At 38.9% G+C, this 19,734-nt stretch overlaps 1 protein-coding gene across 1 annotated transcript in view; it reads left to right on the top strand.

Moving 5' to 3' along the window:
• The window catches only part of itga3b (integrin, alpha 3b), a 29,097-nt gene extending 9,421 nt beyond the window's left edge, over positions 1-19,676 (top strand). Inside the window, exons 2-26 of the mRNA XM_026178915.1 lie at positions 7,003-7,130; positions 8,433-8,515; positions 9,442-9,682; positions 9,858-9,950; positions 10,095-10,299; positions 10,690-10,883; positions 11,190-11,278; positions 11,362-11,495; positions 12,010-12,096; positions 12,193-12,260; positions 12,427-12,569; positions 12,734-12,880; positions 13,009-13,109; positions 13,502-13,670; positions 13,851-13,925; positions 14,020-14,099; positions 14,287-14,364; positions 14,755-14,869; positions 15,142-15,318; positions 17,148-17,282; positions 17,555-17,668; positions 18,090-18,188; positions 18,266-18,391; positions 18,471-18,623; positions 19,614-19,676. Coding sequence (XP_026034700.1) covers positions 7,003-7,130; positions 8,433-8,515; positions 9,442-9,682; positions 9,858-9,950; positions 10,095-10,299; positions 10,690-10,883; positions 11,190-11,278; positions 11,362-11,495; positions 12,010-12,096; positions 12,193-12,260; positions 12,427-12,569; positions 12,734-12,880; positions 13,009-13,109; positions 13,502-13,670; positions 13,851-13,925; positions 14,020-14,099; positions 14,287-14,364; positions 14,755-14,869; positions 15,142-15,318; positions 17,148-17,282; positions 17,555-17,668; positions 18,090-18,188; positions 18,266-18,391; positions 18,471-18,581 — 2,992 coding nt within the window. The 3' untranslated portion in view covers positions 18,582-18,623; positions 19,614-19,676. The remainder of the gene's footprint in view (positions 1-7,002; positions 7,131-8,432; positions 8,516-9,441; positions 9,683-9,857; positions 9,951-10,094; positions 10,300-10,689; positions 10,884-11,189; positions 11,279-11,361; positions 11,496-12,009; positions 12,097-12,192; positions 12,261-12,426; positions 12,570-12,733; positions 12,881-13,008; positions 13,110-13,501; positions 13,671-13,850; positions 13,926-14,019; positions 14,100-14,286; positions 14,365-14,754; positions 14,870-15,141; positions 15,319-17,147; positions 17,283-17,554; positions 17,669-18,089; positions 18,189-18,265; positions 18,392-18,470; positions 18,624-19,613) is intronic.
• Positions 19,677-19,734: the final 58 nt, after the last annotated feature.

Genomic DNA, 19,734 nt, shown 5'->3' with positions numbered 1-19,734 from the left:
CGACTTGATCGACGTGAAGATGTGTGTATTCTTAATGAGACGCCTGTTTGACTGTAAACGTGACTAACTCGCGCTTTGTCTCGTCTTGATAATCTCTCAAAATCCTGTGAGTTGGAAAGGAAATGTCATCCCAAAAAGGGTTTAATTAAGTTGGATTTCCTGGTTTCACTGTTGTTGGTGTTATCTTAGCAGCAAATAGACATGTGGGGGGTAAAGATTATAGGTGAGCGTGGCTTAATTTTAATTAACTGCAAGAGAAGTTGTTTGTGTTGACTCTGGACAAACATCTTGAGAAAGTTGAGGGTAAACAGGAATGTTACAATCAGCCCTTTCCCTTGCAGCTCCCCTCATTTGTTGAGAGACTTTTCCCACTATCTGTTCTTGCTCAAGTCAGAGGCTTTTCTGAGGCAGTGCCGGCTAACATGACTAGATAAATGAACCACTGTTTGTTTAACTTAATGGCTGACACAAATATACAGTAGTCCATCAAACTGTCTTCTTCTAAGATTTTTAGTCCTGTTGTCAAGAATGCAGCCTAACTAAGTCTCACCTTAGCTGGGTGTAGGGCTGGGTGATATGGCCTAAAATTCATATCGCGATATAATTTGAAGCATGTGCGGTAACGATATATATCACGATATATTCTTTTCTTCTGTATAACGTATTTTCCAAACTATAAGGCACACTTAAAATCCTTTAATTTTCTCAAAAATCGAGTGTGTGCCTTATATATGAATTCTGGTTGTGCTTACTGACCTCGAACCGATTTTGGCGTGCAGAAATCTGTACTAAAAAATGTTTTAGTACAACTTTGGTAAGCCGCACTGCTTGATGGATTGTCAGAGCATTACGGCTGCCATAGTGAGGAGCTTCGCAGAGTAATCTGGGTCCAAAACTCCGTCCGCTTCAGGTCCCAAAGTCAAACGAACACTAAGAGTCAAAAATGATCTAAATTCTTTCATCTTTAATTAAATCATCAGCGTTGCTGCTTTATCGGGTGTAACAATTAAGTTTAACATCCAGGCATCCATGAAAACAGAATTTATTAAATTTAACGGAGTTAGAAGTTAACAGGAAGTTAGCTCGGTAGTTTACACCTAAACATTTCATACCATTTTCTGACTGAGAGATTTTTGAAACTAATTAAAACGTACAGCTCTGCTACCACTTCCAACATAAATGAAGACAGAAAACTAAACAGCAGTGGTGTTTGCAGGGTTACTGAAGTTGGACTACCTGGTATATAATGTTGTGCTACGTGATTGCTAGCGACACAGCTATGTTAGCATAACATTAGCACAGTGAAGCTGGAGGATGAACGCCAACTTTTTTTCCACTCATTAAAAGTTAACGTGACGGATTCTGGTGGTTAGAGACAAATGCAATCGCATAGCGGGATGCTATACACGGGCCAAACTTCAGTCAGGAGAACAACTGAGATTATTCATTCACAATACGAGGTTAGTTATTAATATACTGCAACAACATGGGAATAGAGCAGCTGCGAGAGAATTCAACATTAATGAATCAATGTTACGGAAGTGGAGGAAGCGCAGTTTTTGTCTTTCCCCATATTTCAAAAGTGCTTCATCTCTTTGCTATGACTGTCACCCGCCATAATTTGCAGATGATAATGGTTTTAGCCGCAGCGATGCTTTCGACCAAAACAGGCGCAGCTTAATGACATCATCAACATGCGCTATCGCGATAGAGCGATATAGTCAAAATCTCTATCGTTGGCCAAATTTATATAGTTTCTATCGTATATCGTTTATATCGCCCACTAGTGATGGGAATTCCGGCTCTTTTTAGAGAACCGGCTCTTTTGGCTCTGCTCACTAAAAAGACCCGGCTCTTTCGGCTCCAAACCGGCTCTTCAGGTTGTTTTGTTGCTTTAATTAATTTATTATTAACAACAATATAAAATTATGCACAAAAGGAATTACTAATGTAAAAAAAATTGGTCCTATTTATATATGTATATATATAAATATATACATATATAAATATATAGGGTGGCCCCTAGAGACAAAGCACGTACAAACTCCAAAACACATTTCTAGCGTTAACTGAACTTCCAAAACAGAGCTACCTATATCAGTTAAATTACACAATTGAAAGCATATGTGTATTGTTTGTGTATTTATACAGAAGCACTCATATATATTCAAATAATAATAATAAAAAAAAAGTTCACTTACCTGTTACTACCACACACCAAATCCGGTCGTTGGTACTTCCCGGCTTGTGTAGCCACTAGGTAACAAAAGCTCAATACTGTGGGGGGGGCACATCCTGGAGCACTTCTGTTGTGTTTTGTACGTGTTTTGTAGTTTTTACGTGTTTTGAAGTTTGTATGTGCCTTGTCTCTAGGAGCCACCATAAATATACTTTTGTTTATTCACTCCACATAAAATGTAATAAAGAAATCATATAATACAAAAACCAACCATTTACATTTCAACTTTTAACTATTTACATTTTTGTGTTGTTTCACTTTAAATTTAAACAAATTTAAAGTGAAACAACACAAAACACTGCAAACCGCAACACAATTAAATATAAATTAAAATATGAAAACAAAAAGAAGATGCATATTCTCTGTCATATGGGCCTGCATGAATAAACTTTCTGAATCCTTTATCATCCGCAACTGAAAATAGTTGTGGACCATTACTATACCTTTCTAATGTGGCGTTGTTGTCCTTGGCTCTCTTTCACCGTCTCTCCCTCCCGCTCTGTTCCTGTGCTACTGCGAGTGTAACTACTGCCCCTCCCCCCTCTGCCCAGCGCAAAGCACATGGCTCGCATGCGGAGTGAAGCGGAATAAAAGTGCGAGAAAGGGTGAGAGACACAGAAGAAAAAAAAAACACGGCTCGCGATAAGGAGCCGGCTCGCGTCGTTCACGTCAAAGACCCGGCTCTAAGAGCCATTTCGTTCGCGACCGACACATCACTATCGCCCACCCCTAGCTGGGTGCAAACAGTAAATGTTTGGTTTAGCCAGCCTTTTGGATGACTTCTTAGACAGAAGGGGCAAATTGCAACATGTCCTGGAGTTGGAATGCAGCTGCCTGCTTCTCCCTTTCCATTTAGCCGAGCCTTTGACAGCCTGTTTATGAGGAGGTGATGAGCATGAAAGGCGATAAGAAGGAGAGCACACAGCTAGGACAGGACGGGATATGACGTGCGAGTCACCTCGTTGTTAATCAGTTGTACGCCAAGTTTATGAGGGTTACATATGCAACAGAGAAATGTGGGTTCATCAAAAAAAAAAAAAAAGATCTGCTTTTAATGAAAAAGTTGACATTTTCTTGCAAGTTGTTCACTCAAGATCAGGAATGTGAAGGACGGGCTAGTAATGATGTTTAGTCTATGGTTCTGTGCTGCATTACTTGAAAAAGTGAAAACCTTCAGTTATTATTGTCCTCCATGCATCCATGATCATGAGGATATCAAGGTCATTTTTCAAGCGAAACTTTGGAATTTTGGAAATTAAGCTCGTTCTTTTTTTTTCTTTTTCTTTTTTTTGCCAAAAGTAGCTACTCTTATGTGTTTACATTAAAAATTAACAGTGGCAGTCTGATTGTTGGGAGCACTGGGACATTTCTCAGTGGGATTAGGGTCATTATGGCCTGTCAGAAACAATCAAACATGCCCAGTGATACATTAACAAGCAGGAGTTGACATGTAGGGGCCAAATATGAACATAAATGCACGCGTCAAGCTTCTCTTGGAAGGACATTCATCTCCCTGATTCTCTACCGCAGGATTTAACTCGATCAAAAAATTATAAAAAAAGACTAAAAAGAAAAGTTGCTAAAAGATGCTAAAACTAGAGCCTGTCTAATTCATCTGTAGTATATAACTACGCATAAATGTTGCTAGGGAAATCCGTTTATGTGTCATGTCCCTGAAAGCAGGGACATGACACATGTACCTGCTTTCAGGGACATGAAAGCAGGGACATGATATATTAGTCAATATATCAAAATTATGAGCATGTATTGCTATCATCTCAAAAATCTTCTAGCAGTCAAACTAAAGCTAAAACATAGATATTATTTATTACAGTGACTTGTGCAGCGTTTTAGACTGGTTGACTATAAAGATAGCCCTTTGAACCTTTGAGCTAACCCTGCGTCTCATTTATTTTTAAAAACAGGGGTAGGTTCATTGTGTCGTGTGTCTGGTACAATTTTTTGTTTATGTAGTCCTATACACATCATAGCATACACTGGAAGCTATGGAGAAAGGCCTTTTGGTAAACCTTTTGTATTTTGCAATCTGCAACACTTTTCTCTAATGACAAATAGCCTAATATATGATATATATTATCCTCCAGTATTGACAATAAATGATATTTAAAAAAATATTTATTGATTGTTCATATTTGCCTGACACGTGGAATTCTCATCTAACACTTGTCAGTTAGCCGAATTGTCAACCTGTTCTTAAATGTTCATGTAGCACGTACATGGACCTAAGGTAGCTGATAACCCGTCTTGTGTTAGATGTGATGGTATCACACAGCTTTGTTAAATTTCAACAACAAACACTGATGACCCACATGGCACCACTGAGATAGTAAGATGATGACAGTAATTTTTTTTTCTAGTTTTCTGCAATCAGCACCCTGCTAGCCAAGATCTTCAAATGCCCTAAAGCATGCATGATTAACACTGGACTTTGTACCCTACCCCGCTTCCTCATGATTTCTATTTAGAGTGAGAAAAGTTCAAACTGCTATCTGTGTGTCAAGTTTGCCCAGTCTCCGGCTTGACGCCATTCCCTTTATGAGTGCTTTGGATAAAGCTCCCATGAGGCCTTGTGTGGCTTTACAATAATATCTGAGTTAGTGTTTTGGGACACTGTGTCCTGCGGCTCAAAAACACAACAGTTTTACACGCCCGCTTCTCATCGGCTTAGTTAATCTGTAGTGTAAGACCACACACACACACACACACACACACACACACACACACACACACACACACACACACACACACACACACAGATATCTACACCGATAAACAAAAGAATGTCAACGCCACACTGAATAGGACTCCTTTCCATGTTTCTGTTAGGTCCATCCACCACTACAAACCTCTGTGGTATCTTGTATCTTATTTACTGTCCACATTACTGAATAATTACCACACCCAAGGTCTCCTCTGACAGTTTAACCTGGAAACTGTTGGCCCTCAGCAGCCGTCTTGTCTCTTTGTGGTTGTCGTCATACTGAGAAGTGGTTGTGCTGGTGCCGGTGCTGTTATACTGCATTCATAAAACGAAAGGGATGATGTCTCAACTTACCTATAAACATATATGATTAATGTCAAGGAATTAGCTATGTGTGCCACAGCGTCTGATCTGAGTTCAGTGTTTTGTCAGCTTATGTGCCACAATTCATATACTTTTTAGAGTAATTTGATCTAAAATCAGTGGAAGTCGGGCCATGTGACTAATTTACATGTCTGACTCTCTGCAGGCTCAGGTGAGACATCAAAGAGACAATAATTTTGTCTATGCTCTTAGGCCTGCAGTCAGATTAAGATTGTAAATGTTTATAGGGGCATGTTAATGTCGATATCACTGTGAATGTGTGTATATATGTAGACGACTGTGGTGGAGTGGTGGAGCCTGGTACATGGGCTCGCTGTGTTTAAACAGATTGAAAAACCACGAAACCTGTGAGCAGTGTTTAATCAGGTATGACTAACCAAGAGCAAGTGCTAACAGACCCTGTTCAGTGATTTCCCGCTTTGTCTTCAGACCTCCAGTTTTTAGCATAGCACAGCCTTTTGCTGTGATTCATCTTTCAGGAGAAATGATCTCTCCCCAAGTTGGAGTAATCCCAGGCTGACTCGTGGGAGAAAGTGGAATTTGAAAGTACAGTGATTTTACTGTGAAGACTTATTTTTAACTTTACATTTGGGACCTTTATTTATTCTAACTTGTCAGTGTGAATAAGAGAGAAAGCTGGATTCCCACTATACTCGCAGTTAGGTCAACAATCGTGAACATCTTGACTTACTTATTTTTCTATTTCTACTCTTTCCCACAATACTGATAACTCATTGTCAGCACTGACAGCACTGAAATCATTTTCAGGACGCTAAAATGAGAAGAATGACATGCTTGTGTTACCCACTTTGACCAAAGCACTGAGTGCTTTCATTTCATGCGTATGTCACTCGCTCACATATTGTAAACTAGCTTGTCCACACCTTTCGCCCACAAAGTGGAGCTAATAAATCTTCTGCTGTCGGTAAATGGTGTGTTCCTGCACAGAGCCTCAGAGAGCAGTAATCTCTTTACTTCAAAGCTCTGTGGTGTGGTAAGAGGTGCAGATGCAGGGAGTGTCTCGATGAGTGGACAAAAAGAGCCAAGAAGCAAATTTCTCTCTATATATGTGTGTGTGCGTGCATGGGGGTGTGTGCGTGTGTGTGTGTACGCTGCCCAAGCTTGTCACAGGTCATGGTCCGACTGCTTCACTCTTTCTTTTCTTGTGAAATGAGTCTGCTTTTTTGTGTGTGTTTAGACCCTGAATCTTAACATCTCAGGTCACGTCACACACTCTAAGTGGGTAAATGCTGTGCATAAAAGTTGTGCCTTTAATCACAATCAGAATACTTTCATAATCCTTAAGGAAATAATGTGTGTTACAGTTCCTCCAAGACAACAACAGTAACAGACTGAACTAGTTAAATAATACAATATGTTAGAACATTTAGAAAAATAATAAATAGCTGTAATATATACAAATAGCTCAATTTCAAGAGGTGAAATATAAATGATTGACTTGTTAAGCTGCATGGTGTGCTTTTTTTGTGTCTCGAAGGTTATCTGATAAACCGTTGCTGATAGTGTCATAGCTTTGTCTAACACTGTGCCACACTTCCATTGTGATTTCATACATTGTTTGTCTCTTTCTTTCTGTTTTTCTCTCTTTGTTTTTTCTGTGTTTTTGTTCTTTCTGTGTTCCTCTGTGCCTTTGTAGGCTTCTTATAGGTGCGCCCAAAGAAAAAGCACAATCTCTACCGAAAGTCAATGAAACAGGCGCCGTCTACTTCTGTCCCATTACCACCGACACCACTGACTGCTCCAGAATGGACCTGGTTACCTCGAGTAAGATCACTGCGAAGCACTGATGTGATGAAGGGAATGCATGGTTGCAGTGTTGTAGCTGTTTCTGAACTGTTCCATTAAGAGATTTTAGCGAGCTCGAGGGGGGTTTCCTTTAAAATACTTCTATATATGTAAGGAAAATAATGATGAGATTGAACACCATTCTTCTTAAAGATGTTCACTTATTTGGTATTCTGATGATCGATGGTGAGTGAGAGCGCTTTTGAACATTTCTGAAGATTTTCATATTCAGTGCACCAGCGAGGAGCCGTCTTTCACAATACTTTAAAAGCACCTCAACTGAGTTTGTATAGCACTTCCATAGATTTGATGCAAACATAACAGATGGTGGTGCAAAATGAAACAGCAAACGCAGAGATCTCCAACAGAAGCAAATTTTAAAAAAAACCCAGACTGCATGTTGTACGTACATTTTTTAAAACCCTCCTTCCTGACTTAGCACACTGTTCAGAACCAGTTTGGGTTTAAACTAAAATTTAGGAATCGCTCATATGATTGTTCAACAACGCTTACTTCACACAGCCATAGGAGACTCACAGCTCAGCTCTATTTAGGATTGTACTCCCTCAGTGAACTTCACGTGTTAAAACTGGTTTTCCCCTGCACAGGGCCTCAAAAGGATGTAACTAATGTGAGGAACAAAAAATAATAACCTTTAAATGAACACTAGCTAGCTTCCTCATTTTACAGTAAAGACTAAAGAACTGTGTCAGATCATTTCAGTAAAATCATCAAGCATCCTTTGGAGCATTTGGAATTATTTTGTCCACCTTTACATGAACAGACTGTTATTAAATGTTAGACCCCACCCCCCTCCCATCCAAACCTAGGGGCAAATGGTATAATAAGAGGATTCTGAATCACTTTTCATGTTGAGGTTAGAATGAGTGCTGCTGCAGTCTCAGCACATTTTTGTGGTTAATATTTGTCAGGGCATGATCCAGGCTGCATGAAGGTTTGCATTTACAGTTTGAGTAGGTGTTCTGATGACTGTGATCACCATAGCCATGCTGAATGTTTCTTTTAATGTAATAAATAGTCTGGAATGGTTGATTTTGTACTGCATGCTGGTTTGATTTGATTAGTGTATGATGGCAAATAGAAATCTGGTTGTAAACGGTCTATTGAAATAAAAGAACAAGAAGTAAAACAGGGAACATTATAAAGCAGAAAAAAAGGTAATTACTCTGTATGTAATGACCTTCCTGTCAGCACCAGCCTGATGACAAATTAAAACAGTTGCTTTAATAATTGACCTACCTCTTTATGACGCATCCACAGCAACTACCTCTGAGATTGTGGAGGGCATGTGGTTGGGTGTGACAGTGTCCAGTCAGAAGGGCCAGCCAGATGGACGCGTGTTGGTAAGATGACTTCCTGTTTTCCTTCCATGAGTCACTACTACCGGTGATATTATGTACAAGGCAGGGTGAGCTGACACACAGGATGTTTTCTTTTATTATTTAGTCTAAGAGATGACACATTTGACTTGTTGCGATGTTTAATTACTGTAGACACACACACACACACCTGAGACAGGATGATACACACAGGGAGAAAATGCAATAATGTCTCATGTTTAGGGAGAAATTATATTTTGATCAAGAGATTTTTTTTATTACTTTTACATTTTAGACAATTACAATATACTGGAGAACACATTTTACTTACAGTGAGGGGAAACTAACAGCATGTTGTTCCTAGTCTGTCTTTGTCAATATGTTTCAGTTTTTGTTCAAGCACTAATTGGTGTAATCTCCATGTTTTTATTTTTCTATCTTACATATTAATGCATTTTTTTATATATTTAAAAAATTTAATTAATTTATATTTTTAATATATTTTTTATATTTATTTTTAAATAGCACCAGATCACAACAGCAGTCATCTTAAATGATTTTATATTGTAAGAGGAAAAGACCCTGCAGAGAAAACTTCAACAATCAGACACCCCCCTATGAGTGAGCACTTGGGACCGTGGGACGGAAAAACTCCTTTTTTATCAGGAAGAAATTAATTTTAGCATGTTTCAAACATCTTTGACTGTTTAAACTTCTTTTAGAAGGCTAAAATTGATATCTGGCTCATAGAAAATGATTATTTTGTGTAACTGCTCAAAGGGAGGACCGTTTTCATTGTGTAAATTAAAAAGCAGCGACACTGGTTTCATTATATTGATGTTTGAGATTCTTCAGTTTACTTGAAGCTGTTTTTCCTAGTCACTGAATTGAGCACTGTCAATTTCTGATATGACACACTGCACTTCTTCAATACTTTCTCTGGTCTCCAGGCATGTGGACATCGATATGTGAAGGTAATGTCAGAGAATCAGTGGCGGATGTTAGGAAAATGTTATGTAAGGAGTAATGACCTGACCTTTGACCAAGACGATCAGTGGCAGGATGAAAATTATGACGTCTGCAATCCCAACAACGACCACAACTTGGACGGCATGTGCAACATGGGCATCTCAGGCGGTATATCGGAAACTGATGTCTATTTAGGCTCTCCAGGCAGCTACAATTGGCAAGGTGGGAACTGTCAAGCTAACCTGTTTTGCCTACTGCTGAAATAATGGGGTTACTCATTATTTGCACGCTGTGCAAGTCTGTTGGATTTGATTGGATTGTGTTATGTCTTGGATACTCTTGAAATGTGTATTAAGCTGATTTTAACATTGTTGTGTGATTCTGCTTTGTTTTAAAGGAGATGCTCATGTGATACGGATAGATCTACAAAACCCCTGGAACTATGCTGACAAACGCTTTGAAAGTCTAGAGAAAGCATATAGTTATATAGGTAAGTGTTGGTGTGTCTTTACAACATTTCAAATGGCAAATCATTGGGAACCTTAGTAAGATTCACACTCAATCTCCCTACCGTCAGATAACCATCCAATTGTCAAAAACAGCAGCTCTGATTCTCAAGCATTTTCATTCACAGGTTATTCAGTTCTCGAAGAAAAGAAGCTCCTGAGCTATGATGACTCGACAGTTGTGACAGGGGCTCCCAGATATGAGTCTAAGGGTGCTGTGATTTTTTCAAATAAAACTCAACCAAAGCTTTTGTTGGACCAGATCATCCTTGGGGAACAAGTGGGTTCCTACTTTGGAAACAGCCTGGCAGTGACAGATCTGAACAATGACAGGTGCGTTTCTACACCGGAGAGTGTAACTGTGGGGAAATGAACAATGAATTTTTTTTTTTACATAGATGAGGACGTGATTTGCCTTTTTTATGCATATGGTGCATAACAGTGAAGCAGTGTGTGTCTGAACACAGATGATAATAGTGACTTTCTGTGGCAGGGATGAGGGATTCACTTTGAAATTATGAAGAAATCAGGTGTTTCTCTATCTAGAAATCTAGTTGGTCATTAAGATTCTAGGTAGTACATTCTTTTGAGATGCAGTTAATATACCTTTGGTGACTTGTGTTGAATGGTTAGCTATACTTAGTATTATGTATGTTTATATGTTTATAATTATGTATTTTTGTATTTACATGCATATGTGGATTTTTGTCTTGCATATTCTAGTTGGAATGACCTGATTGTGGGTGCCCCCTTTTACTTTGACCGTAAGAATGAAGTGGGGGGAGCAGTGTACATTTTCATGAACGAGAATGGATTTTTCCAGAAGACCGCCTCAATGGTTTTGAAGGGCCCATCTGATTCTGCCTTTGGCCTTGCCCTGGCTGCCATTGGCGACATCAACCAAGACGGATTCCAAGGTGTGACCATGAACCCAGCATCTCTTTTGGACCTACATCTGATAATATTCTAGTTTAAAAAAGTGAAATCAATCTGTGGTGTGAGCATAAAGCACGCTAAAGGAATATTTCTGTAATTTGAAATCATTTCAGCTGCAAACAAGAGGTATTTAACTTGTCGTGTTTCAAATGAGTCCTGAAAACATTCTCTGCTGCCACCTAGAGGATAAATATTTCCTATACACAAAGAGTGCCTAGTTTTCTTTTCTAGCATCTTTTCTTGTCATGCTTCCAGCACTTGTTTAACTGTAATGCTAATGTCTCCAGACTTTGCTGTTGGAGCGCCATTCCACCAGACAGGAATGGTCTACATATGGATGGGAAGCAAAAAGGGAATATCAAGGGAGCCTAGTCAGGTAATGTATGACATTCTGTGGTCATTTAAAAACTTTATTCAAAGTACTCTTCTGAAAACCTGTGTCAATGACTCCCTCTGCAGACCATTATGGGTAGGACGTTTGGTGAAAAATTCCAGACCTTCGGCTACTCCATCAGCGGAGGGATGGACGTAGATGATAACAGTTACCCTGATATCTTAGTTGGCTCTCTGGATGATCACATTGCCCTCCTCAGGTAGACACAATCAAAAACAAAGTTAAACAAGATATTTCCATGTTAGTTGGACCCCCTTATTGACATCATAGCATAACACACACTGCTGATGTATCGGCTGCACATTCATGATGTAAATCCTCACCTGCTGTTCCACCACAACACAGAGGTGCTCTTTGGGCAATTTTATTGTGATCTCGGTATCATTTGAGTGCAGCGAAGTCTTTGTTGAGCTTTCTGACGTAGTGTCATAGTACGTTATTCTGCTGGAAGGTTGTGGGCTGATCACTACCATGTGACTGTGTATTATTTGTATTAACAAGAAGTTGAACAAATGTACCTAACAAAGTGGCCAGTGAGTGTATATATAATATATAGCAATTTTCTACAGTGACATTTGTCTCATAAGTTACGACAAACTATTTTTATGACATCTATTATTTTTCAGTATTCATGGAGTTATTTCTCATATTATTATTATTATTATTATAATGATTAATTAATTTGTTTTGTTCTGTTTTGCTTTTTAAATAAGAGCTCGACCGGTTGTGCACTTAACCCAAGACTTCACTGTCGAGCCTAAGATTGTGGACGATAAAATGTGCTCTGGAGATAAACCATGGTGAGATGTCTCCTAAATTTATGTCATTCTGAAACTGGCTTATTGAGTGTTTTATCAGGTCTCAGTTCTTCTTCTCTTTCTCTTTGTGCTTCACAGCATTACAGCTACTCTGTGCATGTCTTTCACTCTAAGCACCGGAAATACAAATTTCAAGAAACCTGTCAGTAAGTTTTTCCGTGTTCAATTTTCTTTTTCAAATGAACAGTGTTTCCAACTTACAAACAAGTGCATCACCATGGAAATTCTTTGTATTGTAAGGAAAAAATAAAATATATATATTTACTGCATGAGCTTGCTTTAATCTTTTCTGTTTGTTTTCACTCTGTAAAGTGGTGACGTATATAGTAGAGGCCGACAGGGAGAGAAGAGGAAGCTCTCGTGTTCGTTTTCAGAATGACATCAACACTTACACTGGCAACCTGACCATGACATCTTCCAAAACTGCGTGTGAAACTCTCAAGCTGTTTGTAGTTGTAAGTGCGCAACGCAACTATTGCAGATGTTGTATTGACTGTGTTTGTGTTATTTGCAAATGATCATCTTGCTGAGTGACTGGAGAGAACAAATAAACTGCGGCTACCTGATAGTCCTGTGCTTATTGAGACAAGCAAAAAGAAACTCTTTAATTAATTCACAGGAACCTGTGAGGGACAAACTGGAACCAGTGGTCTTTTTCCTCAACTTCTCACTATACGAACCAATACCTAGAGCCAGACGAGCCCCACAGAACCTGGACTTCTTCCCAATTTTGAGCCCAGAGCAGAAATCCAGCCGAAGGACTGAGGTATGGAGTCTTGCATGCACTTCATTTACAAGTTTCCTTTTCAGTAACTTGGAGATGGTAAAGAAATGGTACGGTCCAGTGTCCCCTTGTAAGATTTGATATGATGTTGCTTATTCTATTTCCTGCAGATTCACTTTCAAAAGGCGTGTGGCTCAGACAACAAATGTACCAGTAACCTGCAACTAACAGCAAAGTTTGTTGAAGAAAATGAAGAAAAGCCTTATCCCAGGTAAATTTATATAGTGAGCAACCAAGCATCCTTTGAGTCATTCATGTATAGACACAAAGATGACTTTTAAAGGTTAAAATACACTAGTTAGCTTGCTCAGTTAGGTTAGAAGATTGTTGCAGTGCTCATGTATATATATAATGCATATGAAGCTACCACCAGTACCAGCTTACCATTAGCTTAGCACAAAGAAAACAAAGTGAAATGTGAAATGTGTGAAATTGTGAGGGTTCCCCCTTGCTTATGGACTCCCATTGGAAAGGTCCATTTTAGCACTTTAGCCATCGTTAGCCATATTTGTTGTTTGTTTTTGTTATTGCTATGTCATGAATGTGTTAGTCAAGCAAAATAATCATTAAATAACAAAGCTAATACATGTTGTCCCTCTACAGTCAGGACAAAGTTCAAGTGCTCCAGTTCAACAGCTCCATAAAGAAAATAGGGCTCTCGGTAAACGTTACCAACTATCAATCTGAAGGGAAGCTAGCTGAAGACGCCCACAGAGTCGTGCTCAATGTCACTATCCCTGATGTGCTGAAATATGCCAGTGTCAGTTCTTTGGTAGGTCCACTGGAGGGCAGAAGATGCCCATTTTTATTTAAATCTCCTTTGTTTTTTAATGCTACTCTTCTTACAAGATGCACACTGTATTGGTTTGGTTTGGTCATGTTTAGCCACATCGCTGGTCATGTCAGTTCCTTAAAAATTAAAACTAATTCTGTTTATTTCTTCTGTGTTTAGAATAACAAAGTTGAGTGCACTCTTCTTGATACAGTCATTTGTGAGGTGGGGAATCCAATTAGCAGAAACGAAAAGGTAGGTTTGAACAGGTGACAATTATTTTTATCTTTTTCTACTGGACAGTTGGGTTTGCAACAGTTCTCATGTGCTTGCATTGCTTTATTAATAGGTGTCTTTCCTGCTCAAGTTTGAGACATCAGGAATCACCCTACACACACGAAAGATTGAGTGTCAGCTGCTGTTGTCAACGTAAGGACTTTATAATGTTGGTTGCACATTGTATTTTGTTCTTGCTTAATACTAAACAGGGAAAACAAGTCAATATAATACTGTTGTGTATAATAATTAAGTTCATTTTCTGCTTTTTGCATTTTTTTAATGAAGTTTAAATTCTTAAGCTGTTTTAAGATAATGCACACTGTTGTAATTTCTCCAGTCTTAGTGAGCAGAGTGACCTAACGCCTGTTCCTATGGCCTTGCTGATTGAAAACACCATTAATCCAGTCTTCAGCTTGTAAGTCCCAATCGCAAATGTTTCATGACATACTGTATTTCAAATTCAAAGTAATGCAGGTATTTATCACATAAACCACCTGATTACTGAGAGTAATCACAGGCATCATGGGAAGTATATGCATTGCATTTACTATATTTCTTATACATCTGTTAGGTTAGGCATGTCTCCCGTGCCCCTAGAGGACTTTTAGGTTTTTTTATGTGGTTTTTTGGGGGAGGGTTCTTTCCTTCCTTCCATCAACCATCTCCCTAAATCGGTACTCGGTCATCAAAAAATCTGAGAACCCCTGTTGTACATGAAGGGTAGATAAATAAAATGGTCAGTGCATCATATTACCCTCCTTACAGTTTGTTTACTTACACTGTCTGAAACATATCTGTCTTTTAGCTTATCCAGTGAAAAGTCACAGGTGGAAACAGTAAAGTTTGGTGGGACAGTGATGGGCGAGTCAGCCATGGTCAACACAAGTGACGTGGGCAGTCTGGTGGAGTTCACCTTTACTGTGAGTCATCTTCACCACTCAGAGATTGTACATTGTATCTATAATGTGTGTTACTCACCCACATTTCCATCATCCCCACCCTGTCTTTGAAGCCAGCACTTCAGAAGTTTAATATTGCGTCGGCTGTGGATTGTTGTGTCAGCCATGGTTTGTGGTTTAAGTGTGAGCAGGGGTGGATACTGTTTAGGAGTTACAGTCACCATGTTGTTATTTCATACCATCTGATGTATTTCACTTCTATTTTTAATGTTTCTGACTGCTTCCACCTCTAGATGAACACAATGGGACAATCGCTGCAAGACATAGCAACCCTGGCTGTGGAGTTTGAGTGGCCCTGTGAGGTAGCAAACGGCAAGTGGTTGCTGTACCTGACGAAGCTTGTTGTTCAGGGGGATTCTGAAACGGAGTGTAAACCTCCTGGGAATGTGGTCAACATGCTTAACCTAACTGTAAGGTTCTTTTTAACACTTTTTGAAACGTGTGATATCTGTGAAGATGACCCAGAGTAAGACCAAAAATAAAAACTTAACAGCAACAAAAAATACACAAATCAAACTTTTAAGACATTCAAAAACTTGAGCGTCACATAAAAATGAGTCAACATCTGTGCTAGCCTCTCTGTGAAGCCATACAGAGAGGCTAGCTGTACTTTCAATCCAGTTCAGTCTGATGCAACCTTATTTATAAAACACATTAAAAAACTGACCAAAAATATTAATTTCACACAGTAAGAACATAATTAAAATATATACGCTTTACATACAAATAAACACTTCTATAACTCTCAAAATCACTAAGTGATCTGACGATGGATAAAGCTGTATATTTATGGATATATGTTTATCCAGTTTAAAATCACAGTTCACTTGAACTCCAAAGTTGATTACAGTGGGTTTAATATAAGGTTCCACAGAGCCCAATTTTGAGGCAATGCCAGCATCACTGGGTTTAAGTATCACAACCTCAGTTTTTCTGTCATTGAATATTTAAAAATATAGAGCCATCAAGGGGTTTGATGTCCCTGAAACACTCTGTGTTTTTTAAAGACCTTTTTAGGGTAGGTAAATTTGATGATCATCAATATAAAAGTGTAAAGAACTGCCATGTCTTTTTAAAATGGATCCTAGGGGTAAATTGTAAAGGTAAAAAAACAAGCCTGGCCCCAGAATCGAACCTTGGGGAACTCCACATAGCAATCACTGAAACTGAAAAAAACCCAAAAAAAAACGATGTACCTCGTTGAAACATGTCATGAGTTAAGTAAGTTGAGGGATTTTAATCAAAGAGTTAATTTCACTAAGCGTCTGTGACAGTTGTTAAAAATATTATCTGCTTGGTTTTTTTCAGCTTTTACAGGTCTTTGATAACAACATGAAGTTTTCCTTAAGAATATCAAAAAACAGTTGTACTTTACCTTTTGCTATTGATGTTCTGTTTTCCTGCGGTCTCATCTGACACTGCGAACAGTTTCATTCAGCCATTGTTTAGGTTTCAGTTTAGAACAGAAGTGACAGTGTCAAGAATAGTTTGACCAACGACTGCGGTATCTAAACAAGGAGGACTCCATAGTCTCTTTGGCAGTGTCAAAAGACGCAGAGAATTAAACAGCAGTTTAAAGGTAAATATATGACATATACTCTGAGTTAAATTCCATCAGCATCCAAATAAGCTAAAGTGCTTATGTTTAATTCACTTACCATCTTTATTTAGCACATTAGCATGCTAGCTTTTACTCATTAGCACTAAACAGAAAGTACAGCCAAGGCTTATCATTACATTTTTTAAACAAACATCAGGTACTGAACCATAAACTGTGAGATATATTTTAAACCCATGAACCTTACCTCTAAATACAGTTTCTCAAATATCAACCTTTGAGAAATTCATTAGCATGAATTCATTAAGCTAGGTGGGTCATCAACTTGTTACGAGTGTTGCTCAAGCCGATGTCAGCATGAACTCAAGTCAGCGCAGTGTGAATAAATGTCAATTTTAGAAAAGTGGTGTGAAAATGGTCTTAATGCCAAACCACTGTTCAGAAATACATTTTGGAAAAAAACATCTGTCGCCACACACAGACCTCACAAAGCCCCAAAATAGAAAGCCATAGTGTATGCAGCCTATATATAGACAGCTGAAATGACAATGCTATTCTGAGAAAAATGTAATAATGTCTTTATCAAACCAGTAATTAACCCTCTGATGTAATGTCTCTGTCTCCTCTGTTTCCTCTTTTTTCTTCCTTTTTCTTTCTTCTTTTTTTTCTCCCATCTTGCAGTTGTCAGAGAGAAGACCTAAGCGTACTAAGCGACAGATTAGAGTTAAAGGTGAGAATGACGTGACCCATTCAAATATTATTGAGCCACAGGCAGCAGTCACACTGTCTTCTACTCCCAAAAAGAGGTACCAGTTGGTAAGTCCTAGCTTTATATTCCCTTAACATAATCATGCGTATATGTGTGACATTTGTATGTGAGGAGTCTTGTGTACAGAATTTAATATCTTTCAAAATAATTGGACTGACAACCTCACACTGTGGCAAATACCAACGTCAGTAGCATTAACATTTAATATACAAATTGAGTCATCCATTGTAGATAATAGGATTTTTCTTTTTAAATCTAGTCTTAACTGTCAGTATCTGTTCACTCTCTAATAGAGTTTCTTTCTTATGGCCTGTTAAAGGATTGCTCCAAGGGGACAGCAAAGTGTGTGACGTTTACCTGCCCGCTGCTCAATGTTTCGAATTCAGCCACGATTTATGTCCGATCCCGGTTGTGGAATAGTACAATGTTAGAGGTGAGCTCCCCAGCTAATATATATTGTAGATTCATGGAGATTTTTTAATTATATATCAAGTGTGCTGTTAGATCTGGTAGGCCAAAAACTCACTTGGCAAGGTGCTGTGTAAGCTTCTTCACACTTAAACACGTTGTCTTCTATTCATGCTGTGTCTCTCTTGATCACTGTGATATCTGCTGTCTGTGTTCTTCTCTGGCATGTCCGTGCCTCAGGATTTCCATGTGTGCAAATAGAAGGGCAGGAAGGTGCTTCCTACCCACTCATGCTTTCCTTGTACACATGTGGAAGGAGTTTATTCTAGAAAAGAGCTATATGACCAAATATAAATAAGTGCAGATTGAAATAACAATCCTATTTTACTGTTTATGCCCTGACATTTGGGAAAATGTTCTGATGTTGTGTCTGTGTGTGCCTACAGGACTATTCTGATGCATTTGTAGTTGAAGTTAAAGGCCAAGCCACACTGAAGCTTATTAATAATCAATCAAACATCAAGATGGAGAGTCAGACGGCCTTGGTATGTGATGATGATGGCAGGAATTAAAATGATGCTTATGATATGATAATATATTACGTTCTTCACTTTTCTTGTAGTTCAAAGTACAAATAGAACCAGAGGAAAGGGTGGAGACGCCCTATGAGCTTCCCCTGTGGATCATCATCTCTGCAGCTGTAGCAGGAATTGCACTGCTAGGAATCATCATTCTTATACTATGGAAGGTGAGATTGTGTTTTATTGAGCTTTAACCTCTGTTTTGACACCTTAGTCTAACCCCAGAATTCATGCGCCTTCCTCCAGTGTGGCTTCTTCCAGAGAGCCAGCAGGAGGGAGATGTATGAGGCCAAGGCCCAGAAGGCTGAGATGAAGATCCAGCCCTCTGAGACAGAGAGGCTAACTGAGGACTACTGAGGCCCCATGTCTCCCAACAGCATACACCATTGGGGCTTTTGGGTAAAAACACCCCTTTGAAAGGATTTTTCTGTAGATGCTGTCAGTGACAGCACCGAGCTTGGGATGTGATTCAACTAACCACTTCGACTGCTTTCCTTGCAGGCTAACACTGCACTGTTGATCTCTGTATGGCTAACTTTTTTTCACTGCTTCTTTTCCATCTTGGGGAGGATTCACATATACATATATACACTGCCTGGCTTTCCTTGCGCTGCTTTTGCTGAATACTTGAGAAAAATAATGTTATAATAATAAAAATAATAATGTTATTAAGAGAGATGGAAGTTGCTTGCACAGCTTTTTGTTTGGCTTGAAACTGGTGACATTTATGCTTGCTATAAATAATCACCATGTAGCATATGAACAAAGAGAGCTAACAGACAGCTAGCTTGTTTAAATGCTCATTCAAGCTCTGTTAGCTCGCCTTGGGACTGATTGGTTGATGCCACATCGATGATTGCACCAGCAACTCTTAGTGCATTCCAGATTAAGTTGGAAGACGGAATTTCAGAGTTCCCAGTTAGAATTTTCATCTGGAACACACACCAAAGTAGCCAACCCTAACTTGACAAGATGGTGGCAGTGAAGAAAAACAGTAGCAAAAATGTAAAACATTTGATCTCTGCTGCCACCGTTGTGTATTTATGACTGGTTAAATAAATGAATGAATGGCTCTACTGCTAAGAAGCAGAACAAAAACATTTTTTACGTGCTTTTCCAACTTTACAACTGGAATGCAGTCACCTTGGAAGTGACATCACTCCCAAGGATTGACATCTGACTTCCGAGGTATCTGTATAAGAGGATATACCTTAAAGGAACACACATATGTGAATCCTCCCTTAATCAGCAGGGTAGTGCGTATTTCTGTCTCTGTCAGCGTGAATCTACTCAGCTTCTAAATCCTAAATCTTCTTCTTAAGCCATTAAAAAACTCAGCTCTCAAACTTTTTAATGTCACCTTCTTCCTTTCTTTTTTTTTCCTGCTAGCTTGGCTTCTTCAAGCGAGCCATCTACTACAGAATAATGCCAAAACACCAGGGAGTGAAAATCCGCAGGGCTGAGCGTTATCAGTTCAATCTGGGGTTTCAGCCCGAGGAGCCACAGAAAA

This window comes from Astatotilapia calliptera, chromosome 8, assembly GCF_900246225.1.
Source record: "Astatotilapia calliptera chromosome 8, fAstCal1.2, whole genome shotgun sequence".
Lineage (NCBI taxonomy): Eukaryota > Metazoa > Chordata > Actinopteri > Cichliformes > Cichlidae > Astatotilapia > Astatotilapia calliptera.
This window is presented reverse-complemented; position numbering and strand designations above follow the sequence as displayed.